At 53.5% G+C, this 26311-nt stretch overlaps 2 protein-coding genes across 2 annotated transcripts in view; both read left to right on the top strand.

Annotated features, from left to right (window-relative positions):
- The window catches only part of Nisch (nischarin), a 35431-nt gene extending 34188 nt beyond the window's left edge, over window positions 1–1243 (top strand). The window contains exon 21 of the mRNA XM_075989013.1: window positions 6–1243. Within this exon, the coding sequence (XP_075845128.1) occupies window positions 6–616 (611 nt within the window). The 3' untranslated portion in view covers window positions 617–1243. The remainder of the gene's footprint in view (window positions 1–5) is intronic.
- Window positions 1244–4817: 3574 nt separating this feature from the next.
- Stab1 (stabilin 1) overlaps window positions 4818–26311 on the top strand; it is a 29373-nt gene continuing 7879 nt past the window's right edge. The window contains exons 1-41 of the mRNA XM_075989011.1: window positions 4818–5006; window positions 10182–10318; window positions 10588–10703; window positions 10908–10993; window positions 11059–11128; window positions 11461–11556; window positions 11825–11935; window positions 12186–12382; window positions 12576–12709; window positions 12868–12995; window positions 13224–13318; window positions 13481–13615; window positions 13742–13882; window positions 14031–14093; window positions 14331–14444; window positions 14538–14591; window positions 14764–14844; window positions 15065–15223; window positions 15641–15703; window positions 15868–15963; window positions 16336–16422; window positions 17341–17452; window positions 18289–18475; window positions 18561–18654; window positions 18768–18926; window positions 21047–21142; window positions 21777–21872; window positions 22008–22055; window positions 22165–22295; window positions 22460–22571; window positions 22859–22936; window positions 23015–23113; window positions 23232–23330; window positions 23451–23582; window positions 23804–23932; window positions 24374–24430; window positions 24755–24838; window positions 25567–25762; window positions 25872–25967; window positions 26050–26095; window positions 26174–26250. Coding sequence (XP_075845126.1) covers window positions 4926–5006; window positions 10182–10318; window positions 10588–10703; window positions 10908–10993; window positions 11059–11128; window positions 11461–11556; window positions 11825–11935; window positions 12186–12382; window positions 12576–12709; window positions 12868–12995; window positions 13224–13318; window positions 13481–13615; window positions 13742–13882; window positions 14031–14093; window positions 14331–14444; window positions 14538–14591; window positions 14764–14844; window positions 15065–15223; window positions 15641–15703; window positions 15868–15963; window positions 16336–16422; window positions 17341–17452; window positions 18289–18475; window positions 18561–18654; window positions 18768–18926; window positions 21047–21142; window positions 21777–21872; window positions 22008–22055; window positions 22165–22295; window positions 22460–22571; window positions 22859–22936; window positions 23015–23113; window positions 23232–23330; window positions 23451–23582; window positions 23804–23932; window positions 24374–24430; window positions 24755–24838; window positions 25567–25762; window positions 25872–25967; window positions 26050–26095; window positions 26174–26250 — 4372 coding nt within the window. The 5' untranslated portion in view covers window positions 4818–4925. The remainder of the gene's footprint in view (window positions 5007–10181; window positions 10319–10587; window positions 10704–10907; window positions 10994–11058; window positions 11129–11460; window positions 11557–11824; window positions 11936–12185; window positions 12383–12575; window positions 12710–12867; window positions 12996–13223; window positions 13319–13480; window positions 13616–13741; window positions 13883–14030; window positions 14094–14330; window positions 14445–14537; window positions 14592–14763; window positions 14845–15064; window positions 15224–15640; window positions 15704–15867; window positions 15964–16335; window positions 16423–17340; window positions 17453–18288; window positions 18476–18560; window positions 18655–18767; window positions 18927–21046; window positions 21143–21776; window positions 21873–22007; window positions 22056–22164; window positions 22296–22459; window positions 22572–22858; window positions 22937–23014; window positions 23114–23231; window positions 23331–23450; window positions 23583–23803; window positions 23933–24373; window positions 24431–24754; window positions 24839–25566; window positions 25763–25871; window positions 25968–26049; window positions 26096–26173; window positions 26251–26311) is intronic.

Genomic DNA, 26311 nt, shown 5'->3' with positions numbered 1-26311 from the left:
TGTAGGAAAAATGGAGAACTATGAGCTGATCCACTCCAGCCGTGTCAAGTTCACCTACCCTAGTGAGGAAGAGGTTGGGGACCTGACCTATATCGTGGCACAGAAGTTGGCTGATCCTGGAAAGGCTCCATCCCTCAGCATCTTACTGTATATCCAGGCCTTCCAGGTGGTCACACCAAAGCCTGGACGGAACAGGGGCCCGCTGCGCCCCAAGACACTCCTGCTCACCAGTGCTGAGATCTTTCTCCTAGATGAGGACTATATTCACTATCCGTTGCCTGAATTTGCCAAAGAGCCACCACAGAGGGACAGATACCGGCTAGATGATGGCCGCCGTGTCCGGGATTTGGACCGGGTACTTATGGGCTACCAGCCCTACCCACAGGCCCTCACTCTTGTGTTTGATGACATGCAGGGTCACGACCTCATGGGCAGCGTCACCCTGGACCACTTTGGGGAAATGCCAGGTTATCCTGGCAGGGCTGGCCAGGGCCGGGAGGTCCAGTGGCAGGTGTTTGTCCCCAGTGCTGAGAGCCGAGAAAAGCTCATCTCACTGCTAGCACGTCAGTGGGAAGCCCTTTGTGGCAGGGAGCTACCTGTGGAGCTCACTGGCTAGTGCAGGCCACAACAGTCCTGGCCACCTGTTGTGTGTGGTCTGGTCTGGTGCCCGTGGGGGCAAGGAAGCCGGCCTTCTGTGTTCCTTTTACGGTGTTCTCCCCTCCCTGGATTCTATACATTGATTGCCCGTGGCCCCCATACAGCTCCCACAGAGAATGTGAACATGTGTGTTGTGTTCATTCTTCCTAATGCTGGGAAGAAGTATGCCAGCCCCACCAGAGTGTCCTTGTGCCGTCAGCCTCCCTTGTGCCTGCCTCTGACATGGTACAGCCAGGCACACAGCATTGTTTGTCCGTGATTGTGATGCTCTTGTGAACGCGTGGCTCTGTGAACCTGGTAACCTCCACCTCCTTTCCTAGAGTGTTGAGTCCAGTCCGCTGTTGCTGTTGTTGTGGGCATTTTGCTGCTAATTACGAAGCTGGTAGCAGAATACACAATGGAAGCTCCCATTTTGTGGGCTTTTCCAAAATGGAGGCTTCCTCAGGTCCAGACAAGAGGAAGTCCTATGGGGAGTTCCCAGGCCGTGGGGCCAAGAGGAGCTGGTGCAGGGGACGTAGAGCTGCCAGCACCAAGCATAATTCCTGTTGCCTATTTTCTCTATTCTAATAAAGTGGAGTTTGACACAGTCTGGGTCTTCTAGGTCAAAGATAACTGGGGCTTCAACCAAGGGCATGGTCAGTATGGAGGAGACTACAGACGGGGCGGGGGGGGGGGGGACCTCTGGATAGGGCCATGTTTGACTGTGGTCAAACCTGGAGCCAGGCAACGAATAATCCACGCAGTTCTTCGGGGCCCCCCTCCACCTCTTTCCCTTCCTCCGTGTGTCCTGCATCTGGGCCTCGCCCACTTGAAGCTTTAGTCTAAGGGTAAGGCCTGGAGACTGGGGTTGCTAATTTGTGTACGACCAGGGGTCTGATGAAGATGGCCTATGAGTGGCAGTAGGAAGTGGGCGGGGCTATGGACAGTGGCAGGAAGAGCCTCCGGCTTATCTCTGCCTCTAGTCAGGTTGAAAGTCAGCAGCTACCTGAGGGACCCTGCAAAGTAGGACCCCAGGTTTCATGGATGATCAACCCCTGAGTCCCACCCTTCCTCCACCGTTTCCCACTACTAAAGCAGGGCCTGTTCCCCACTCGCCTCATCTGGGTCAGGTTCTACACTGCTGCTCCCCAGTTCGTTAGTCTAGTGGTGGGTTTTTGTTTTCTTTTTTTTTTTTTCTTTTTCTTTTTGGCTGTCGTCAGAGTAAACCCTAGCATGGAGACCCTGCTGCCCTCAGAAAGGGTGTGAGTGTAGAGGAAAGAGAAGGAAGTCAAAAGAGTTCCCGGAAAGGGCTTCTCCCCCTTAATGCCCACCAGCCAGACCTCCAAGGCCAGCCTAGCCCTACACACTGGCAGGGTGGGACCCGCCAAGGAAGAGCAGGGAAGTATGTGGCCCTGGGCGCCAGGACCACACAGCATCCACTCGAGTGGAAGGGGGTGATGGTGCAGCTGTCCTAGGGTTCTATTGCTGCAAAGAGACACTACGACCACAGCAGTTCCTAATGGAAAGCATTAGATTGGGGCTGGCTTACAGCTACCATCATGGCGGGAAGCACAGCAGCTTGCAGGCAGGTACGCTAGCAATAACTGAGAGTCACATCTGTCACAGAATCAGGGAGAACTGTGAGGCACCGGCCTGGTTTGAGCGTCCGAGACCTCAAAGCCAGTGACACACTTGCTCCAACAAGGCCACACACCTAATAGTGCCAGTCCCTGTGGGGCTATGGGGGGGTGGCATTTTTATTCAAACCACACACACACCTATAACCCTGATGTAAGCAGGAGGCTGGGGCAGGATGATGAGAGCCCAGCCAGCCTGGAGTAGACAGCAAGACCCTTGTTTTTAAAAAAAATTAAGAAGCTAGGCTTGGTGACTCAGGCCTATAATCCCAGGAAGGTCAAGCGTCTGAGACCAGTTTGAGCTATGCTGTAAATTCTAAGGAAGTTTGTTTCAGAGAAGGGAGGAAGAGGAAGGGGCCGGGGAGAAACAGAAAATACAGCAAGTAAGAGAGAGCAGTAACAAGTAGCTGCGCCTCCCACTCTCCTCCTGGGGGAGCCTGGATCCGAAGCATAAACTCAGCTCAACTACCCGGGGTTCTGAGCCTACATCCTCTAACAATAACAGGAATAGTAAATCAACTATCTTCATTTTATTCTGTGTCTCTTTTACACATCTGTACTGGCCAAGATGGTACCCCTGCTCTTTCTCAGCTGACACTCCAGGGGCTACAAAAAATGAACTAGTAAATAGGACAGTGGCCACTGATGGCCAGTGCCGAGGGGGATGAAGCCAAGCCCTAGGTTGCCTGGAAGCCTGGGGTCGGGTCACGGAAGTGCTCTGAACCCTCATATAAAGGAAGACCGGGGCTGGGGTGTAGGCAGCAAAGCACCTGCAGCCCGACACACACAGCCATAAACTAGTGAAATACAGCAGAATTTATCAGAGCAAAGGAAACCTAACTCTTTAATCAGGCAGCACTGAAGAACAGTAGTTGGACAGACCCAAACCATACAAGACTTAGAGGAGACAGAAAGGCACAGAGAACTTTCAAATTAGGCTTGGGGGCTGTGGTGGCGCACGCCTTTAATTCCAGCACTTGGGAGGCAGAGGCAGGCAGATCTCTGTGAGTTCGAGACCAGCCTGGTCTACAAAAGCTAATTCCAGGACAGGCTCCAAAACCACAGAGAAACCCTGTCTCGAAAAAACCAAAATAAATAAATAAAACAAATAAATTAGGCTTGGGTGGCAGCTAAGGTCCCTTACACATGCTGCAATTGAGATCCAAGTGCCTGGTCTTTTGGGCACAGCAAGAGATTTTAGTCCAAACAATGGCTTCAACACCAGACCCCACACTTGCCTGGAAGGGAAGCAGCAGGTACCCTGGAGCTTACTTTTTGTTTTTTATTTTTCGAGACAGGGATTCTCTCTGTAGCTTTGGAGCCTGTCCTGGAACTCACTCTGTAGCCCAGGCTGACCTTGAACTCGCAAAGCTCTGCCTGCCTCTGCCTCTGAGTGCTGGGATTAAAGGCCTGCGCCACCAGCGCCCTGCTCCCTGGAGCTTACTTTAAGAGAAAAGCCCCAGCTGGCCAAGAGGCAGAATAGAAAAATTTTACAAGAATGTGGGAAACACAAAGTCCAGTCAAAGCCCCATACACATTAAAGCCAAGTGTTGGTGGTGCGCTCCTTTAATCCCGCCACTCAGGAGACCAAACTCAGATATTCACTTGAGACGAACCTGGTCCTCAGAGCAAATTCCAGGACAGCCAGCGCTACGCAGAGAAACCATGTCTCGGAAAACAAAACAAAACAAAAGCAAACCCCCAAAAACTTAAGTATTTTAATAAGTGGTGACTGAGAAGCCTGCACACGTGTTCTTGAATGTGCTTTAATTCTTTAACACTGCTTTTAGTAAAACCTCACTTCTAGTTCATACTGGCCACTCCTGAAATTCTTTTCTACTTTGAACCTATGAATTATGGGTTTGCCTAAGTGGATATCCCTAAAAGATTAAAGAAACTCCTTAGGCTGTGGAGCTGTGGCTGTCAGTCACCTCTGACATCTGAGCGGAGCTGGAGACATCACAGAAACCCACCACAGGCATAGAAAGGATTGATGTGTGGTAGGCAGTGGGGGGAGGGCAGGCAGTCGGGGGAGGGGGACCTGTAGAGCCGGGCTGATGGGGGGCCATGAGGGCCAAGAGTGGTGCAGGCTGGTGAGAGAAGAACAATGTGGGGGGCTAGTCTGGCCCTAACACTTCCCTCTACTGATGTTGGGGGAAAGAGTGAGGCAGCTGGTCCAGGGGCAGCCAGCCCAGAACAGGGGCCACCCCACTACCTCCTAGCCAAGCCAGCCACCAGAACCCCAAAGGCTCTGAATGAAAACCCGGCTTGACAGAAGCAGGAAAATTGTTTATCGGTGTTTGAATTTGCTTCAGAATCTCCCCTAGGCCCCAGGCAGGTGGCTGATGGTTGCTTTGGACCTCCAGACTGTGATGTCAGGATCCTGGGCCAGGAAGGCCTGAACTGGGCCCAGGTCGTCCACGTGGGGGTCAGTGGCCAGCGTCTTCCCTTCCGCCTGCAGGCTGCTGATACGCAGGAGGAAATCCTGGTGGGTTCCTGTGGGGGTGAGCTGACGGATAGCTTTTAAAGCGACTGCTCACCCACCCCGTCCTGCCTCCTTCCTCATGCCTGCCTCTTGGAGCTCACGCACGGCCTGCCACTGCAACCTCTGTCTCCACACAGTTTTTCTCTCAGACAGCGGATCTGCCTACCATGGCAGAATCCAGGATTCTCCTTTTGTTCTGCTTTTTGATCTTCTGCCTGGCAGGCTCCAACTTCATCGGAGGTCAGAAGGTGAGTGGAATCAGTCTCAGGGACCAGGGAGGGAGCCTGCATAGCTGGTGCGTGTATGGGGTGGGCGCTATCAAAGCAGCTGGTACCTGTCTGACGTCCATGAGGGCCCAGGTTGCCAGGCTGGTGTCCCACCTCCCCAGGCTGAAGTCTGTGGCTGTTCTACCTGAAGTTCAAGGCTACAGCAGCTTGATCTCTATGTTTGGCAAACTGTGTACTATGTATGGGCAGTCATCCTGGTTTCCCCAGCCTGTGAGAGAGCGGGAACAGAGCAAGCCCCATCCTCCTGGCCTCTCCACCCAGACTAAGGCCATCGTCTATGTGGTCCTTACCTGGGGCTTTTTAGATGTGATCACTACCCAGCTTCTAGGAACTCTAACTGGAGAGACTCATTCAGAACCTGGCCACACATGTGCCTGTGACCAGCTCTGAGCCTGTCTTAGGTCTCAGAACTGCCCCTGGCCAGCCCTGGGCATGGCCTCTTCAGTCTTTACAACCTCTGGCCAGCTTGTTCTGTTCTTTTGTTGGGCATCCAAGGCTAGTGAAGGATGGCTACAAGCTGCCCCCACTACAACCGCAGTCTAGACCGCAGCCTGTGATTGCTGCTCAGGCCTGCAAGTCCCCATGTGGGTGCACCGTGTGGATAAGAGGTCCCTGCGGCCAAGAGTGCCAGGCTGCTGTTCCTGTTCCTAAGTCTCCCCATCCCATAGTAGGGAGGCTGCTTGCTGCTTGGGCTTTGGGAAGAGCTCCACACCCTGACTGCAGAGACTGAGCTTTGGATCTGTAGCTGGGCAAGGGAGATTCCCTTGTGAGACCAAGTTCATCTGTTTCTTGAGCAGTTTCAAAATTTCCTGTGGTAGAGAGGGGATCTGTCACCAGGTAGCTGTGGGGCTCTTTGTCTTTACACTCCCTGTGGTTCCATGGGGGGAGAAATGATTTCAGGGCCAGGCCAGGGCTGGGAGGGGCAGGTGGGACACCGGGGGAGCATGATGGTGGAAAAACCACCAGCTCCTGGGGTGTGTCTGGCTGGAAATCACCTTGTCACCTGTGTTCTGGGCAGTGGGGACAGAGGTTAGTGAGAGACCTCAGATTGGAGGGCTTGTTGATTGTTTGTTTGTTTGTTTGTTTGTTTTGTCAGACTTGGTATAGTTCTAGACAGTCCTGAGTCTGTAATTCTGGGACTGGGGCCCAGCCAGCCTGGACCAAAGAGGTCCTAAGGCCCCTGTAGTAGAAATGCCCTTTCTTTCTCTCACAGTCATTCACCCTATAAGACGTGAGACACACGCTGCAGCCAGGATGGGGAAAGGCACCCCTGGGTCACATAGCCAACGAAGATGATGGCAAGAGGGCTTGGCACAGCAGGCTTGGGCAGTGGAGGCGCCCAGAGCTCCCTGAGGGAGGATCTTAGCATATGTCCATCTAGAAGCCCAGGGACTACTTGGTATCGGCATAAACCTGGGGTCCACTGTCAAGGTACAAAAGCAGGGGCATCGCCAAGCCCCCAGCTCTGTCCAGTCTCCTGTAATCCAGAGGAGCAGGGCTGGGGGCAGCTCAGGAGCCCTTCCTGCCTTATGGGGTTTAGGTTCTAGGCTGTCAACCTAGAGCCTCTTCAGGACCTTGGTCCCAGCTTGGGGAGTTTCTTTCGCCTTACTATTGGGCTTAATAGCTCATGTCTCTTCGGCTTCCCCAGCAGCACCTGCACAGGAGACAGATACTGTAAACTCAACCCTGAACTGAGTGCTCTAGCAGGTCCCAAGGTGCCCCCCAGAAAGCTGAAGTCCAACCCCATCCCTCTCAGCTGGATCAAGGCCGATTTGAATGCCTTTCTAGGGTGTGGTCCCGGGAGAGGTGCTGATTTGGCAGTTGGCTTATCCACACATCACCACTTCACACATGCTCACAAAGCTCCAGCTCCCCCACCCCCCTCCGCCCTCCCTCACTCTGAGCGACAGCATTACCCAAGCCCGGCAGAGCATCCTACTGTCCTGATCCGAGTGGCGGCCTCACTGCAACCTCTGCCTGCCTCTGCCTCCGCAAGTGGTTTGGAGGGTCCCACTGTCAGCCAGCACAGGCCCTGAACCTGAGCCTAAGTCGTTCAGTTTCCCAGCTGTGCCCTGGTTCTGCAAAGACGGACTTTGTGATGACGAATCCAAACCTAACATCAGGACCCAAGCAGCCAGTTCTGAGGTTGTGCTGAGTAACTTCCCTCTTGCTAGACCGCAGAGCTGAGCAGAAATCACAGCAGCAGGGATGGGCGCCTGGGACTTTGTACCCCCCCGAAAGAAAGTGTTTTTCCTTTTCTCTGGTTTTGGGAAGTCACTCATGTGTAGCTCATTTTAGGAGAGGGATTCTGGGTGCACCCCTTTGCAGTACTGTGTGGTCAGCAGTTTCAAGAAGAGAACATGTGGCTTCTCCAAGCCGTTCCTTCTCCGAGCCTGTCACTCACAGCTAGGAGCTCGGTCTGCCCTCCAGGGTACAGCCTGTAGCTTCTCTTTGGCCCTAAAGGTGTCCTCAGTGGAGGTCAGTGGAAGACTGCTGTCTCTGCCTGGGACGACAGGATGGAGGCAGGAAGGGCCTCTTCACACCTTCCACCCCCACCAGCATGACACCCTCAAGTGATGCCCTCACGCACCCCGCCCCGCCCCACCTCTGCCCGGACTCAGGTCTCTACACAGTGTCGCTTTAAAGCACTCACTGAAGCCAAGTGTGGTAACTCACACAACAGGTGGACATGGAGGTAGGAGGGGCGGAAAGTCAAAGCCAGCCTGGGGCTACATGAGACATGCAATATAAACATATATGAAAGCTTTAAGAAATAAATTTACTGGGTGGTGGTAGTGGTATATGTATGTATGTATTTATTTATTTAAAGATCTATTTATTTATTATGTATACAATGTTCTGCCTGCACAACAACCATCTGTAATGGTATATGTATTTAATCCTAGCAGTCAGGAGACCGAGGCAGGTGGATCTCTGAGTTCAAAGCCCCGCCTGGTCTTCAGAGCGAGGTCTAAGACAGTCAAGGCTACCTAAAGAAACCCTGTCTCAAAACAAACAAATGAGAAAACAATAAACAAGTAACCTTAAAAACAACAAGCAACTCATTAGCTGGGTCCTGGGGCCACACCCAGCTCTGCTCACTCAAGCTTAGCTGGCTGTTGTCAGCCTGGCCCCCAGCCGCTCCCCATCTCTTGCTGCTGTGCAGGCCACACGTGGTCATTGCTCTTTTTCATCCCAGCCTTGGTTCTGTTGCCCCTTCAACCAGACACTGACTCTGGCCAACTCTCTTACAACCTTCAGGTTCAAGTCGTGGGAGTAGTTTCAGTAGTCAGCATGGCACGGCTGGGACTCACCTGGGAAGGGGGTCTCAGTGAAGGATTGCCTAGGTCAGGCTGGCCTGTGTGTGTTTGTGGATGCCTAGGTCAGGCTGGCCTGTGTGTGTTTGTGGATGCCTAGGTCAGGCTGGCCTGTGTGTGTTTGTGGATGCCTAGGTCAGGCTGGCCTGTGTGTGTCTGGGGATGCCTAGGTCAGGTTGGCCTCTGTGAGTCTGTGGATGCCTAGGTCAGGTTGGCCTCTGTGTGTCTGTGGATGCCTAGGTCAGGCTGGCCTGTGTGTGTCTGTGGATGCCTAGGTCAGGTTGGCCTGTGTGTGTCTGTGGATGCCTAGGTCAGGTTGGCCTCTGTGTGTCTGTGGATGCCTAGGTCAGGTTGGCCTCTGTGTGTCTGTGGATGCCTAGGTCAGGCTGGCCTGTGTGTGTCTGTGGATGCCTAGGTCAGGTTGGCCTCTGTGTGTCTGTGGATGCCTAGGTCAGGCTGGCCTGTGTGTGTCTGTGGATGCCTAGGTCAGGTTGGCCTCTGTGTGTCTGTGGATGCCTAGGTCAGGCTGGCCTGTGTGTGTCTGTGGATGCCTAGGTCAGGCTGGCCTGTGTGTGTCTGGGGATGCCTAGGTCAGGTTGGCCTCTGTGTGTCTGTGGATTCCTAGATCAGGTTCGCCTGAGTGTGTTTGTGGAAGATGATGTGGATTATGTCAGTTGACATGTGAAGGCCCAGCCACTGTGGGTGGCACCATTTCCTACACAGGGTTTCTGAGCACTAAGACATTGGCTGTGGCTCTCCTATGCTTACAAGATTGTGGATGTGAGCCTGGCGGTGGTGGCACACACCTTTAATCCCAGCACTGGGGAGGCAGAAGCAGGTGGATCTGTGAGTTCAAGGCCAGCCTCAAACTAGTTCCAGGCCAGCTAGGGTGTTACACAGAAAAACCCTGTCTCAAAAAAAAAAAAGGACTGTGGCTGTGGTATCACTGGCTGTTTTAAGTTCCTGTTGCCTCGACTTCTTTGCAATGATGGACTATAACCTGAAAGTCTGATCTGAAATACTCCTCTAAGTATTTTATCAGGGTATTTTATTAACAGAAATAAAATTGAACATCCTGGGTCCTGTTCTGCCAGCTGCCCCCGCTGCCTGTCATTGCCTGGACTCTGGGTCCCTATCTGCAGGTGAGGCCTTGGGCCATGACTGGCATCAGGGCTGCCCAGCATAAACATATCAGGCCAGATCCTCAGCTTAGGGCATGGCTGGTGCTTGGCTGGAAGCTTGAGCCTTGTCCTAGTGTGACAGACTGAAGATGAAGTCACTGTATTCTCCCCACCCCCAGGCGGTGTGGGCTTGACTGTCCTGGAACTCCCTCTGCAGACCAAACTGGTCTCCAACTCAAAGAGATCCACGCGCCTCTACCTCCTGAGTGCTGAGGCTAAAGGCGTGCACCATGACACACAGCTGAAGTCACTGTTTTCTTGCAAACAGTGTGAGGCTTATTGCGTGTCTATCTGGACTAAAGAGGCAAGAAGGAATTCTATGCAATGAATGTATACCAGGCCCTGCTTCACATCCTGTCCCTGTACCAGGTTGGCAAAGGGCTACCTCGCCTTCATCTCCTCACCTTAGAGGGAAATGATTCTCCTGTCGGAAGATAAAGTCCTGAAGACTTTCAGCCGTGGACATGGAGACAGGATGTGGCATTAGCAACTCCTCATAGGGAGGTTTCTCAAGACCTTCCCCGGCCTCGTTCCCACCGAACAGAGGGGAAATCGTGGTCTTGCTGTAGCCAGTATGGACTCAGGGCTAGACCAGGGTCTGGGCCCCTTCCTCACTGTGCGTTCTGCCTACGGCCCAGGTGCGGTCGAAACGCTGTGACGTGAAGACCAAGTTTGTCACACACTCACCCTGCACCGCGTGCGCAGCTGTCAGGAAGCGGCTGTGTCCCTTAGGCTGGTTTCGGAACTTCCCAGAGAAGATACTCCTGGACTGTCGGTATGGGCACACCGCTTCCTTCCCACGTTCAGAAGGGTGGCAGGGGACCCAGAGGAACCTCACTGACCTCCAGGTCGGGGCAGACAAAGTATCATTAACCCGCACACCTGTGTCCCGGGGGCTTCCCGGGCACCTACTATATGCCAAGCTCTGGGCTCGGCCATGGGCCAGATGGAGAGGCCAGAGGTGTGTGGATATGATCCCTGAAGCTCAGTGTGAGGACGGTGGAAGTATGCAGCACCTCACCACCGGCCTCCTCTCTCTCCTAGCTATGAGGTGCAGCTGGGGGGCTCTCTGGTCTCCTTAAGTGGCTGTAGCCAGGAGTGCTGGAAGGACGTGGTGCAGAAGGCCTGCTGCCCCGGCTATTGGGGTTCCCAGTGCTATGGTATGGAAGAGACAGCCCGCCGCTCCGCTCCCTCTCTGCCCCAGCCCCACCTTCTCGTCTGAGAAGAACCTATACTGCCCTCAGCCTGGTGACCGCTCATTGAAAGCCACCCTAGCTCCCTAGCACTAGCTGTCCAGGGGGTGGGACCGGAAGAAGAGGTAAGGGGACTATTTCAGAGAAAAACTGAGTTCTTGGGGCCCACAGAGTGCCCTGGAGGTGCCGAGACCCCGTGTAATGGCCATGGGACCTGCCTGGATGGCATAGCTGGAAATGGGACCTGTGTGTGTCAGGTAAGGGTTGAACAGGGATAAGGTGGGCATGTTGGGGAAACCCTACTGACTTTGTGCATTCACAGGAAAACTTCAGCGGCTCAGCCTGCCAGGAGTGCCGAGACCCAGGCAGATTTGGGCCTGACTGCCAATCAGGTAAACTTGCAGGGCCTCCTGGTAAGGCCAGTCCTGCCTGCCTTTAACCCCTCTGAACCCCTCAGTCTTGCCTTTCCATCCTTGAATGCTTGCCTTGCTTCCTTATGCCCTGAGGCTCTTTGTCATCTCGGAAGCCTCTTCCAGGAAGCCCTCCATGATGTCCCCCCCCTTTCACCTGGCTCTGGGCTTCCCCCTTTCCCTGCGATCCTGTACCACGGCTCTGCACTCCCAAGATTATTCCTACATTCCAAATACACAATTGGAGAGGAAGTGATGTTCTCGTCTGTTCCTGGGCGAGGCTGGAGTTCCACTTGCTCTTGTGTCTCTCTCAGTTTGCAGCTGTGTACATGGCTTGTGCAACGATGGGCCACGGGGGAATGGGAAATGCCTGTGCTTTGCTGGATATACGGGCACCCGCTGTGACCAAGGTGAGCAGTGCTGTCTGGGAGGGACAGTAGGTTTTTTGTGGCCAAAGCAGGGGAGGACAACTGGGTGCCAGATAGTGTCTGAGTAGAAGCAGGACCTGGGCCTGCAGCCTGTTAGAGGTCTGGGAGTGTGTCATCTCAGCTTCCAGTGTCTGGAAGTTCAGGGAGGTGGGGCAGCTGCCTGGAGTCACACAGCAAGTGGAGCATGGAGCTTTGTGAGCCCTTCCTCCCCAACCTGAGGTTGAGCCTCCACGGTGACTTCTCCTCTCAGAGGTTCCAGTCTGCCAGGGCCTGAGATGCCCCCAGAATTCCCAGTGCTCCGCAGAAGCACCCACCTGTAAGTGCCTGCCCGGATACACTCAGCAGGGCGGCGTTTGTCTTGGTAAGCCTGTGATCTGGAGGCGGGGGACTTGGAGAGCTGAGTGGGTGGGAGGTACTGGGAAGGGAGCCTTTTGTACCAGAACGTGCAGTCTGTCCACTCACGCACAAAAACCCAAACCAAACCAAACCAAACCAAACAAACAAAACAAAACCTGTCCCTAAGAGGCAGAAGGCCTGGGGCTCCTCTGATGGAAACCATGATGAGAAGGCTCCTGGAATTCAACTCACTTAGGCTTTCTCTGCCCTGGCAGCTCGTGACCCTTGTAAGCTGTCCCCTTGCTCCCCACTGGCCCGATGTTCAGTGAATCCCAAGGGGCAGGCTCAGTGTCGCTGCCCAGAGAATTACCACGGTGATGGCAAAGTGTGTCTGCCCCTGGACCCATGTATCACTAACTTTGGTGGTTGCCCCAGCAACTCTACCCTCTGTCTGTACAAGGATCCAGGCAAGGTGAGCTAGGACACCTGCTTTTCCACTCGGAGCAAGTCACCCCAGATGCCCCACTTATAAGATGCGGGGAGAATGCTAACCCTAGTCTTTGAGGATGGGTGGCAGGGCTGTGTGAGGGAGACATATGCAAGCAGTTTCCCTGAATTCTGACTGGCGGATGCTCCACCCCTTTCTGGCCCTGCCATTTGCCCAGGCTGTCTGCATATGCCAGCCAGGTTTGATGAGTCTTAACAACGATGCTTCTGCGGGATGCTATGCCTTCTGCAAACCACATTCCTGTGACAAATCGGCCACCTGTCAGGTGACCGCTGATAGAAAGACCACCAGGTGGGCACAGGGGTCAAGTGGGAATGGGCATGGAGCAGGGAGGGTGGAGTGGGCAATGTACTCAGCTGTATTCCTCCATTCGAGGCCCGGCAAGGAGGGCTGGGGAGGACCAGGGAGATGGCCCGTCATGTCTCTGACCAGTCTCTCTGGGTCTCCAGCTGTGTGTGCAAGGATGGTGAGGTGGGTGATGGTCGTGCCTGCTACGGACACCTGCTCCATGAGGTTCAGAGGGCCAATCAGATAGGCCTGATGGTTGCGCGTTTGAAACTGGCCATTGCCATGCTGGGTATGTGTCCTTCAGCCTACTTGTGACAATACCCCTTCGTCCCACAGAGCTGGGAGGGAGGGCCAGCCTCTGCACAGACTCTTGTTTCTTTGCCCCAGAACTGGGTGAGGCCAGGATAGCGGTGGGAACTGGTCCCAGCGCTAGTGTATCTTCCCATGCTAGGCATCTAGACCCACCCCTCTGGAGCTCCCCGTGTTTATTCTGACGTGACCTTTCTCCCCCTTACAGAGCAGGGCTGCCAGGAGATCCTTACCACATCGGGTCCATTCACTGTACTGGTGCCGTCCTTCTTCGTCTCTTCTGTCCCCTCCAGGACCATGAATGTGAGCTCTTTTTCCCCAGAGAGCAAGCCAAGGTCTCCCTGTACATGATGCTCTGAAAACAGAGACCTGCAAGGCCTCTCCTCTCTGTGACTCAAGCAGGGGGAGTTGCAGAGGGCTGGCCTGTTTGGGTTAACCCAACACTCCGTCCCTGTGTACCTGCAGGTGACCCTCGCCCAGCAGCTCTGTAAACAGCACATTATTGCAGGGGAGCACATCCTGGAGGATGTAGGGCCCTCGAATACCCGCAAGTGGTGGACGCTTGCTGGCCAGGAGATCACCATCAACTTCAACCATCTGGTATGACAGGGACCTCCAGGGGATTGGCAGGTGGATGACAGAGCTGGGACAAATGTGCGGGGGTGGGAAGGAGCTGCAGGACAGAGGGCTGGCATAGGGGACGTGGTCCTGTGTCTGTCTCATCAGAGATACACCTATAAGTATGAAGACCAGCCTCAACAGACGTTCACCATCCAAAAGGCCAACTATGTAGCAGCCAACGGGGTTTTCCACACGGTCACTGCCCTACGGAGGCAGCTTCCCCCTCCACTCCCAGGGGACCCCAAGGTGAGCCAGCAAGCTCTTCTCCACCCTGTGCCCTAGGGGATGGTGTTTAAATCCAGGCATGAGGCTGCTCTGGCTTGTGGAAGCATGGCTCCTCCTCCTCCCGAGGCTGAAGTAGCCTCATCCTGCCCTATGGCCCTTATACCTGCAGAAAACTGTCAGCGAGATCCTGGCTTCCACAGAGGCTTTCACGCGGTTTGAAACGATCCTGGAGGTGAGCTTGGGGAAAGCAGCTCTCCCTAGCTGGGCTTCCAGACCAGAACAGCTCACTGCCCCAGAATCTGTGCACTCATCTTCCCAGAGCCTGTCCCCTCACAATCTCGGGGCTTTATGGACCAATGCATCGCTCATGTCTCCCTTAAGCAGGGGGAGCTCCCTCCTGTCTGACAGTGGCAGGAGCCAGGAGCTCTGAGGCCAGGATCTAGCCAAACGTTTCATTCTGCTGTCATAGAACTGTGGACTTCCATCCATCTTGGATGGGCCCGGACCCTTCACAGTTTTTGCCCCAAGCAATGACGCTGTAGACAGCCTGCGAGATGGTCGACTGATCTACCTTTTTACATCAGTAAGCTCTCAGGGGAGGCGGGCTATGGGCTGTGGTTGCTAGACTCCCACCCCACCCCCATCAACCTCAAGCAATCGATCCCCCCCCACCCAGGGCCTTTCCAAACTTCAGGAGCTGGTACGGTACCACATCTACAACCATGGCCAGGTACTTCACAGTGTCCCCTGTTTCAGGGGCTACTGCAGATTTTGATCTTTCTGGGGGTTCAGTGTCCTCATCCTCCCTTCTCCATTTCTGGGGACTCAGAGTCACTGTGCATCACCTGTACAAGGTGTGGCCAGTATCCAATCTGAAACCACTCACTGTCTTCCTGCCCCAGCTGACGGTGGAGAAGCTCATCTCTAAGGGACGTGTCCTCACCATGGCCAACCAGGTCCTGACTGTGAATATCTCTGAGGAGGTGAGATCAGTGAACAGGTGCACACATGGATCAGAAGGCTGCAGGCCTTGTTCATGCCTGACAGCATGCTCCAAATACCGTAGTGGGCAGGACACTTGACAAGGTCCCAGCTGGGCTAGGAGAATAGACATAGGTCCCACAAGTATGAAGTAAAGCCACAGCAGACAAAAGCAGAGCAGCAAAGGCCGGCTGGGGATGGCATATGGGGTCTGTGTTGCAGGGGCGCATCCTGCTGGGACCTGCGGGCATCCCTGTGCGGAGAGTGGATGTGCTGGCTGCCAACGGTGTGATCCACATGCTGGAAGGCATCCTGCTGCCCCCCACCATCCTGCCTATCCTACCCCAGCACTGTGATGAAGAGCAGCACCAGATTGTGCCAGTGAGCCCTGCCCTGAACCCAGACTTCACCCTGTACCCAGATCCCTGCCCCTAGCACACGGACAGGAGAGAACGCTGGTTGGGTTGCCATCATGGGATATTTGAGACTGGCTTATTTTGGCTCACAGTTCTGAATGCATGGTACAGTGACAGTTCAGCTCTTGCTGAGGGAGGGCCTTGTGGCACAAGGGCGGTTGGACATAGGTGAAGAGATCAGAGCGACAAGCGTCCAACTCATTCCATCAGCTGCTGTGGTGATAAGCCTACCCTGCATGAGGGGAGCCTGGTGGCCCACCTGCCTCTACAGGCTTCCTCCCAACACCTTTCCTGACCTCTCTACAGTTGGCTCTTTCTCCTTCTTCGGATCTTTGCTTGATGTCTCTGATCCTTTCTCTCTGCCCTGCGCTGCTCTTCCCAGGGTACTTGTGTGGACTGCCAAGCCTTGAATACCAGTGTATGCCCCCCAAACAGTGTGAAAATGGTGAGCACCCCTAGCCTTGCCCTCGGGGATCCCTTTTTGCCAGTATCCCAATCGTACGTCAGTTGCAGTGGGGAGTAGAGGCAGGGAGGCTAGACCATACCTGGAGGCTCAGTATGTCCTAAACCCACCTACTCTGCTGACTGACTTCGTATGGCGTGTTCTAGGATATCTTCCCCAAGGAGTGTGTTTATACCCATGACCCAACTGGACTCAACATGCTGAAGAAGGGCTGTGCCCACTACTGCAACCAGACCATCACAGTGAGCCTGGGCAGGCCTGCACTCTCTGAAGACCCTGGCCACTTCCTCTTTGTTTGGGGGATTCCCAAGTTGGGTTGGGGGGAGGGCTTCCCTTCCCAGGCATTCTTTTTGTTTAGTTTGGAAGGATTTTTGTTGGGTTTTTTGTTTGCTTGTTTGTTCATCTTTGTGTCCGTGGTAGGACTAGAACCCAAAGTCTCACATACTAGGCAAGTGCTTTGCCGCTGAACTACGCCCCACATCCTAATGGTTAAAGAGGTGCCACTGGGGGATTCCTACCCATCCCTGTGCTCTCGAGATGAGGCCAGCAAGCAGAAGCATCCTGTGTGGGATCTGGTATGGCCTGGATGCTCACACACGCTCTGTCTCTTGCAGAAACGTGGCTGCTGCAAAGGATTCTTTGGGCCTGACTGCACACAATGTCCTGGGGGCTTCTCCAACCCCTGCTATGGCAAAGGCAATGTGAGTCCCCACCCTGGTAGGTGTCATGAGGCTGATACCTTCCCTGGCTGGCAGTGTCAGAACCAGGCCTGACTCTCTCTTGTCTCGCCTTCCCCACTTTAAGTAGTTGATGTTGGACCAAACTGTTTTACTAGAAATTATTGCTCTCAGGTCTAGAGAGATGGCTCAGTGGGGAGAGCACATGCTACCCTTGCAGAGGACCTGATTTGGTTATCAACACCCATGTTAGGTGGCTCACGACCACCTGATAATCCAGTGCTTCTGGCCTCCACCGGTTTCTGTACTCAGGTGCACACATACACAAAATTATTTTCTGAGATAGGATCTCTATATAGCCCTGGCAGTCCTGGAACTCTTTCTATATCCCAGGCTGGCCTGGAACACACAGAACCTGCCTTTGCCTCCCGAGTGCTGGAATTAAAGATGTGTGCCACCACGCCCAAATGCCAGTATTCTTTAGTATTCTGCTTTTGACACTTTGAGATGTCAGTGCTGCACTGAGTGTTTAGTGCCTGCACAGAAGAACTCAGGAGTTACTGTCTGAGTTACACATAAAACCTCCGGGGCCGCTGGGCAGTGGTGGCGCACGCCTTTAATCCCAACACTTGGGAGGCAGAGGCAGGCGGATCTCTGTGAGTTCGAGTCCAGTATGGTCTACAAGAGCTAGTTCCAGGACAGGCTCCAAAACCACAGAGAAACCCTGTCTCGAAAAACCAAACCAAACAAAACAAAAGGTTGTGTGCCTTCAGTAACTATCTGCCAGCTTGGCAGCTTAAGTTATTTTGGAGGTCTCTTACAGGGTGAGGTCTCAGGAAACAGGGGTTCAGGGCCCACCAGGAAGGGAGGTTCAGAGGGTCGGGGGGGGGCCTGTGGTGACCATGTCCTTGACTGACCCCTTCTGTGCCTGCCATCTTCCAGTGCAGCGATGGCGTCCAGGGCAATGGAGCCTGCCTCTGCTTTCCAGACTACAAGGGTATTGCCTGCCATGTCTGCTCCAACCCAAACAAGCACGGCGAGCACTGCCAGGAGGGTGAGTGACCGGGCCCAGGCCACCTCCCAGAGAAAGAAGCTCTTAATGGAGCGAAGGTGACTAAGGGCTCCCAAGGAGGAAGAGGGCCCTAAGCGGAATGCTGGCCCAAGGAGTAGTACCAGTTGGAGAACAGGCATAGATACTGCCTTTTTCACCAAGAGAAAACCATGCCTTAAAGCAAGCACGTTTTAAACAAGACTGTCTCATAGTGAGATTGGAGACAGAGTAGCTAGAATGATGTGACTAAAAATTCAAAGCTAGGCTATGGTGGCACCTACTTTCAATTCCAGCACTCTGGAGGCAGAGGCAGATGGATCTCTGTAAGTTCGAGGCCAGCCTGGTCTACAGGAGCTAGTTCCAGGACAAGCTCCAAAGCTACAGAGAGACCCTGTCTTGAAAAATCCCCCCCAAAAAAAGAAAAAACAAAAACAGCGACTGGAGAGATGGCTCAGTGGTTAAGAGCATTGCCTGCTCTTCCAAAGGTCCTGAGTTCAATTCCCAGCAACCAAATGGTGGCTCATAACCATCTGTAATGAGGTCTGGTGCCCTCTTCTGGCCTTTAGGCATACAAACAGACAGAATAATGTATACATAATAAATAAATAAATAATATTTAAAAAAGAAAAAACAAAAACAAGAAAATGGCCTCCTTCATAGTTTGCTTATCTGCTCTTCGAGTTTGAATGAGCTATGATTTAGGTACCCTAATAGAGGGTCAAATAACAAAGTCAAGTCTCTTAGCCACTCCATTCTCCAGCCCCTTTGCAAAACCAATCTTGGCTGGCATCAAGTCCTACTTCCTGTCCAATTTCTCTGTTCCCACTTCTTCCCCATAGACTGTGGTTGTGTCCACGGTCTGTGTGACAACCGTCCTGGCAGCGGAGGAGTGTGCCAGAGCGGCACATGTGCCCCTGGCTTCCAAGGCCGCTTCTGCAATGAGTCCATGGGACACTGCAGTCCCGGAGGGCTGGCTCAGCTCTGCCACCAGCATGCTCGCTGCGTCAGTCAGGAGGGCAAGGCCAGGTGAGGACTCTGCCTTCCTCTGTGTCCTGCCATAATTCTCCAGCCTCTTCCCCAAGCTCAAGTGGGCCTCTCCTCTCTATCCCAGGTGTATCTGCCTCGATGGTTTTGAAGGTGATGGCTTCTCCTGCACACGCAGCAATCCCTGCTCACACCCAGACCGTGGTGGCTGCTCAGAGAATGTCAGTTTCTCTCTTTACCCTTTCCCTAGTGTTCTGACCCAGATGCAGGATGGGGCTCCTTGGCCTCCACCCGTGGCCCTGTACCCGGAGCCACTTATTCATAACCCACACAGGCTGAATGTATCCCTGGAGACCTGGGCACCCACCGCTGCGTTTGCCACAAAGGCTGGAGTGGGGATGGCCGCATGTGTGTGGCCATTGACGAATGTGGGCTGGACACTCGAGGTGGCTGTCATGTGGATGCTCTCTGCAGCTACGTGGGCCCTGGACAGGTGAGGAGCAGAAGGACAGCTGGGGATTTGCCCCCACCCACTCTGACTTCAGGAACATCTACTCCGAGCTCAGAGTCTGGACCCACAGGTGCAGACGAAGTCCTGCACCCTGATACTGGTCACTCGTGTGTTCCCTGGCTCCATATGTGTTATGGGGCAAGCTCTCTCCTACACTGGGGAATACGATACCAAGCAAGACAAGAGGAAACCTGCCTCTAGAGGTCCCACACTTCTAGAATAATCTACAGTAATCTATCTCTGGAACTTCACAGTCTAGGCTCAAATTACTTGTTGTGGGATCTTAAAGCATTTTGAGGTTCATGAACCCGAGTTCTGGCAAGTGTTCAAAAATATCTAACATGGAGTCAGGTGATGGTGGTGGCACATGCCTTTATCCCAGTACTCGAGAGGCAGAGGCAGGCGGATCTCTGTAAGTTCGAGGCCAGCCTGGTCTACAAGAGAGCTAGTTCCAGGACAGGTTCCAAAAGTATAGAGAAATCCTGCCTTGCAAAACCTAAATAAATAAATAATATTTAAAAATCTAGCACGGACCAGGCACAGTGGTGCACGCCTTTAATCCCAGCATTCAAGGGGCAGAGGGAAGTAGACCTTTGTGAGTTTGAGGCCAGCTTGGTGTACATAGAGAATCTCAGAACAGAGACACATAACAGACCCTGTTTCAAAATAAAACAAAAGAATATCTAAGGTGGGGGAAGAGAGCTGGCTCCGTGGTTAAGAGCACTGTGGCTCTTGCAAAGGACTGGGTTAGGTTCCTCGCATCCGTAGGGCAGCTAACAACTGTATAGCTCCAGTTCCAGAGGATCTGATGCCTTCATCTGGCCTCTGCAGGCACTACATGCGTGCGGTGCACAGACACAAAGCAGGCAAAACTCCCATATATAAAAATTAAGCATAAATAAATCAGGGCTGAAAAGAAGGCTCAGTGCTTAAGAGTTCTGGCTGCTCTTACTAAGAACCCAGGTGATTCCCAGCACTCACATGGCAGTTCACAATTGTCTGTAACTCTGGTCACCGGGGATTCAGTGCCCTTTCCGGGCCTCCACAGGTACCAGACAGGCACATGGTGTACACATACATGTAGGCAAAATATCCATGCATGTAAAATAATTTTGCATACATAAATAGTTTTTAAAGAATATCTACTGTACTAGCAGGGAGGTTAGGTTGGCTGGCTCAGAGTCAGCCCCTTCACGGCCCTGTTCTTTCAATTCTGTGGTGGCCTCTGAGTCAGCAGTCTGTAGAGTATTGTCAATACAAAAATCAGGTTGGGCTGGGCGATGGTGGCGCACGCTTTTAATCCCAGCACTCGGGAGGCAGAGGCAGGCGGATCTCTGTGAGTTCGAGACCAGCCTGGTCTACAGAGCTAGTTCCAGGACAGGCTCCAACTCCAAAGCCACAGAGAAACCCTGACTCGAAAAACCAAAAAAAAAAAAAAATCAGGCTGGAATAAGGGGTAAAGCCCTGAACCCCATCCAGAGCCTTAAAACTTAGAACTCCGTAGGAGCTTGGGAGCACTCAGGAGGCAGAAGCAGGGGATCTCACATTCAAGACCAGGCTGGATTACATAGCCAGACCCTGTGAAAGGAAGAAAGGAAAGAAAGATAAAGAAAACTCAGAACTGAGGTTTTGAATGCTTAGATATAGATGCCCTCCCACACACACACACAACAGTTGCTATCAGGGAAGAGGGTCTCACTTGTGCTTACTTGCAGTATAGACAAGCCCAAAGGCCTGTCCATTAGGGGAAGAGACCAGAACAGTTGACTGGGTGACAGGAAAGGAGGTGGGGTCCCAGTGCCCTTCCAGGGGCTGGTCTTGGCCAATCCCTGCCCACTTGCCAGAAGACACTGACCTCAGGCCAATGACCTTGACGGGGGTTCTGAGTCTAGGGTGGTGCTGAGTCTGCACAGAAGCATCCAGCCAGTACCATCTCTGATCAGTCTTAACCCCAAGAGCTGATTTCTCCTTGGGGTTCCAGAGCACAGATCTGCAAGGACAAGACAACAAGAGCTCGCCTGGGGTGTGGGCCCATCTCCTTGGGATCAGAGGAGGAGATGGGGCCTGTGGTGTGGGATAAAATTCTGTTACTTCCTCCCCAGAGTCGATGCACATGCAAGCTGGGCTTTGCTGGAGACGGCTACCAGTGCAGCCCCATCGACCCCTGCAGGGTGGGCAACGGTGGCTGCCATGGCCTGGTAAGAGGGGACAAGGGCTTTGAGGCCCTGGGGAGGCTCTCTGGGGAGGGCTGTTGCAGCAGGGCACGTTTGTCCTTAGCACTTGTATCTCCCTAAACTCCAAACCCTGACACCACTCCCTCATTCTATCACAGGACAAAGCCCTTGTGCTGTGTTATTAAGGCCTTAGACCCTCCTAGAGCCTCTCAACCTGCCCAGCCCCTCTCACTGCCCCATGCCACCCCGTTCCTTGTTCCTCTGGCCCCGCCTAGTTCCTTGCTGTCCCTTGACTTTCATACCCCACAGTATCTGCCTTTCCCAGACACTCCTCAGGCCTTGCCCCTCCTGCTTTCAAAAACTCAGGCTCCTGAGGTCAGGGTTACCTTTGTGGCCGTATAGCACTAGCTCCCCAAGTCTCTACTGGTGGGATGATCCCTCATCGAGTGCTCTGTGGTACTGGAGCAGGGCTACTGAAAGGGCTTTTTGAACACAGGCAGGATAGCTGAAGAATTTAGTGGCGGCACAGGTAAAGGGTGGGGAATAGGTGATAACGGAAGGAGAAAAAGATGAGAGTAGATGGTATCCAGCTTGGTGTTTGGATGATGGATGGATGGATGGATGGGGGCCACTAACTGTCTGTTCCTCACTCTACCAGGCTACTTGCCAGGCAGTTGGGGGAGGTCAGCGGGTTTGTACATGCCCCCCTCATTTTGGTGGTGATGGCTTCAGTTGCTATGGAGACATCTTCCAGGTACGTGGTGCACAGATTTGTTCTCTCCCTATGTCTGTGCCATTCTCCCATGTCCCCATGGAGAAGGGGATGATTGGGGACTTGAATTTGTTCTTGGGTCTATGGCCTCAGCTTTTTTTCCCCCCTGCCCCTTAGGAACTGGAGGCAAATGCTCACTTCTCTGCCTTCTCCCAGTGGTTCAAGGTAGAGACAGGGTTGGGCTCATGTCTCTAAGGCCTTCGTGGATTCAGGAATGCTACCTAGAACTCCCAAGAGTCACCTTCATCTCCCTGTTCCCACTCACTGTGTGCAGAATTCAAGTGTCACTCTTCCTGCTGACACCAGAGTCACCGCCCTGGTACCTTCTGAAGCTGCCATCCGTAGGCTGAGCCGTGAGGACCAGGCCTTCTGGCTGCAGCCAAAGATGCTGCCAGAATTAGTCAGGTGGGACAGCTGGGAAGGGCCTGGGCCATGGAAGGGATTCCGGGTGAGACCCTGGACCCTTCCCAGACAGGATGGAGAGGATCCAGTTCTTTGTTTACCATGTATCTACAAAAGTGGGGAGAGCCCAGGCTTAAGGTTCAGTGCCCCCCAACTGTTCCCCATAGGGCCCATTTTCTCCAGGGTGCCTTCTCAGAGGAGGAGTTGGCCCGGTTAAGTGGACAACAAGTAGCCACACTGAGCCCCACGACACATTGGCAGATATACAACATCAGCGGGGTAAGAGCTGAACGCTGGACATGTCCCACAGTGGCTTTCTCCCAATACCTGGGCTCCCAGGAAAAAAGCTTGGGGTTGCCCAGGGCTGATTCAGAGACCACACACATAGTTGTCTCATTAGAAGTGGTGTGTGCCAGCGCATGTAACCCTGCCCCTCTTTATGTGGGTACTAGTGATGGTCTATGCACCTACCTGGTAGAACCTGAGGCCTGGTAGAGTCCAGTGGGGTGTCTCTTATACCATGTATCAGTGAGCAACTAGAGTAAGCTCTGTCTGCTGCCTTCCAGAAAGTCTGGGTGCAGAATGTCAGTGTGGACGTACCCGACCTCCTTGCTACCAATGGCATCCTACACATTATCAGCCAGGTATGGCAGGAGAAGGGAGCATGGGGAACCTTCTGGGCCAGTAATGACGAACTGACAGCCCCTCCTGCTGTATACCAGGTCTTGTTACCTCCAAGAGGTGATGTGCAGACTGGGCCAGGGTTGCTGCAGCAGCTAGATAGGGTGCCTGCCTTCCACCTCTTCAGGGAGCAGCTGAAGGTAAAGGGGGTTCCTTCAAGGGGAGTGAGTTCCCAGGAGGCTGCAGGGGTCTGGCTGGCTCCCCGCATCAGGACTGAGGGCTGCCGTACTCATCCTTGCTCCCTGTCTCTATTCCTAGCATCACAAACTGGTGGCCCAAATTGAGGCTGCCAAAGCCTACACCATCTTTGTGCCCACAAATCACTCTCTGGAGACCCAGGGCAACAGCAGTATCCTGGTGAGGCCTTGGGGATGGGCAGGATGAGCCCCCTTTGCCAAGATGCAGGGGAATGATGATGGCATGATGCTCAGGACCCTTGAGAGTCTTGGAAACCCTGAAGTGACTCCTCCCTGGCAGGACATAGACATAGTCCGGCATCACGTGATCCTTGGGGAGGCACTCTCTGTGGAGGTCCTGCGGAAAGGAGGACACCGGAATTCGCTTCTGGGCCCTGCCCACTGGCTGGTCTTCTACAATCACAGCGGCCAGGTTTGAAGGGCAGGGATTAGGAGACTCTTCCCCTAGGAAGAGTCTTAGGACCTGCCTTTGAAGCTTTCCCACCAAGGAGACCCTAGCCTCTGGTCTAGAAAGACTTCCCTTTCATTCTTGGAGCTACCCCCAGTCCTGGAGTGGTTTCTTATCTTGTTGTTTCTAAGAGGGAGGCTAGTGGGAATGGGTAGGCAGATCCAACCTGCTGTCTTCCGTTGCAGCCCGAGGTGAACCACATGCCACTGGAGGGGCCCTTTCTGGAGGCTCCTGGCTGCTCCCTCTTTGGTTTGGCAGGGATCTTGACAGTGGGGTCCAGCCGCTGCCTACACAGCCACGCAGAAGCTCTTCGGGTAAGAAGCTGGCGCCAGAGGGATGTTAAATGTCAGCAGCTGCAGGGGCTGGAGAGGTGGCTCAGCAGTTAAGAACACTGGCTGCTCTTCTAGAGGTCCTGAGTTCAATTTCCAGCAGCCACATGGTGGCTCACAACCATCTATAATAGGATCTGATGCCCTCTTCTGGCCTGCAGAACAGTTATACATAAAATATACATAAATAAATTAAAAAAAAGATCTGCAGCTGGGAGTGGTGACATACACCTCTAATCCCAGAACTCTAGAAGCTGAGGCAGGCAGATCCCTTCTTAAACATCAGGCCAGTCAGGGCTACATAGTAAGACCCTGTTTCAAAAACAAAAGTGAAACCCACAAGCAGCAGCTGCTGCTTGGTCTGAGTAGCAGGAACACTTGGCTAGTCTATCCTGGACCAACTGATACCTTCCCCTTCTTCTCCAGGAGAAATGCATAAACTGTACCCGGAAATTCCGCTGCACTCAAGGCTTCCAGCTGCAGGTGATGCTGGGCTCAGTACAACCCCGTACTTACTTCCATGTCCCCACTAAAGTCCCAGGTTCAGTCTTGCTGGGAACTGGCCCAGGATGGGCAGGGGCAACTCCCTGTTAAGACTGAACCATAGCCCTGGTCTGCTCAGGGGAGCTTCATTGTTGCCCTAGTCCTGATCCCTCTGCCGTCCCCTCATCAGGCCCGTCTGTCTTGGCCTCTACCTCTCCCTTCTACTACCCTTATGCTTGTCCAGTATAGTTGTTTATCTCCCTCGAACAACCCTGTCTTTTCCCAAGCCGGCAGGTGACCCTTCCTGTGTGTCTCCAATTCTAGGACACACCAAGGAAGAGCTGTGTCTACAGATCTGGCATTTCTTTCTCCCGGGGCTGTTCCTACACATGTGCCAAGAAGATCCAGGTTTGCTCTGATGTGTCCCCTGCTAAGGCTTTGCCACTTTGCCCAGGAAGGAGAGCGGAGTAGGCCCAGGGAAGAGTTCAGACTGAATTTCAAGGACAGAGATGCTGAGTCTTCAGCAAAGACAGCAAAGCTGGGGCTGGAGAGATGGCTCAGAGGTTAAGAGCACTGACTGCTCTTTCAGAGGTCCTGAGTTCAAGTCCCAGCAACCACATGATAGCTCATAACCATCTGCAATGAGATCTGGTACCTTTTTCTGGCCTACAGGCATGTATGCATACATACATACAGACATGTATGCAGACAGAACACTGCGTATATAATAAATACATTTAAAAAAAAGACAGCAAAGCAAGGGTCTTAGGACTGTCCAAAATCAGAGGGCTACTGTTATTCCTGTGTTTAACCCCTGGAGAATGGACATGAGAGATACAGAGTTGAATCCCAGAGCTGGCACCATCAGCCAGCGCAGTACTGAGGCTTTCTTGTTTCTTCTGTGCAGCCCATGGAGTTGCCACTCTCCCTTGTTTGAGTCTACCCCCACCAGGGGAGGGTTGTGGAGGGCAGCCCCCGCATCCCCTGAGGGTTTTGGTCTGCCCTCCCTGGGTCTGTGCTTCCAAGTTGCTCTGTTTGGTGACCCTGAGATGTAACCATCTCTTCCTGGCTAACGACATCCATCCTGGCCTACCCTGGGCCTCTCTCCTCCCCTTCCCATTCCCCTGCCCCTACAGGTGCCCGACTGCTGCCCAGGCTTCTTTGGCACACTATGTGAACCATGCCCAGGGGGTCTAGGTGGAGTGTGCTCAGGCCATGGGCAGTGCCAAGACAGGCTCCTGGGCAGCGGGGAATGCCGCTGCCAAGAGGGCTTCCACGGAACAGCCTGTGAGATGTGTGAGCTGGGCCGCTATGGACCCACCTGTTCTGGAGGTGAGGTCTGCAGAGAATAGGGTGGGGGCCCTTGGGAAGGGGAGCAGACTGGGTACTACACCGTAAAGAGCAGGAAAGTAACTCCTGTCCTTTGTTGTCCCACTTCCAGTATGTGACTGTGACCACGGGCTGTGCCAGGAGGGGCTGCGAGGGAACGGAAGCTGTGTGTGTAATGTTGGTTGGCAGGGTCTCCGCTGTGATCAAAGTAGGTCCCAGGAGGTTAGGGTCAAGTGACAACAGGGGAACAATTTTGCTCCGAATGACCAGAACCTTCTGTCTACTCCCAGAAATCATCAATCCTCAGTGTCCCAAGAAGTGTGATCCCAATGCCAAGTGAGTGAGCCCAGCCTGTGGTGGGGTGACTGTGGGCAGGACAGGGCAGACAGGCTAAGTGGCTGCCATCCCTCCCAGCTGCATACAGGACGCCACTGGAATCCCCGCCTGTATCTGTGCTGCAGGATACTCAGGCAACGGCAGTTATTGCTCAGGTTGGCCATCCGGATGCCCTGCATCCCACTCTGGAATGCTTGGGGTGGTCGTCCCACAGTC

The sequence above is a fragment of the Microtus pennsylvanicus genome, chromosome 10 (assembly GCF_037038515.1).
Source record: "Microtus pennsylvanicus isolate mMicPen1 chromosome 10, mMicPen1.hap1, whole genome shotgun sequence".
NCBI lineage: Eukaryota > Metazoa > Chordata > Mammalia > Rodentia > Cricetidae > Microtus > Microtus pennsylvanicus.
Note: the sequence above shows the minus strand (reverse complement) of the source record. Positions and strands in the feature narration are given on the sequence as shown.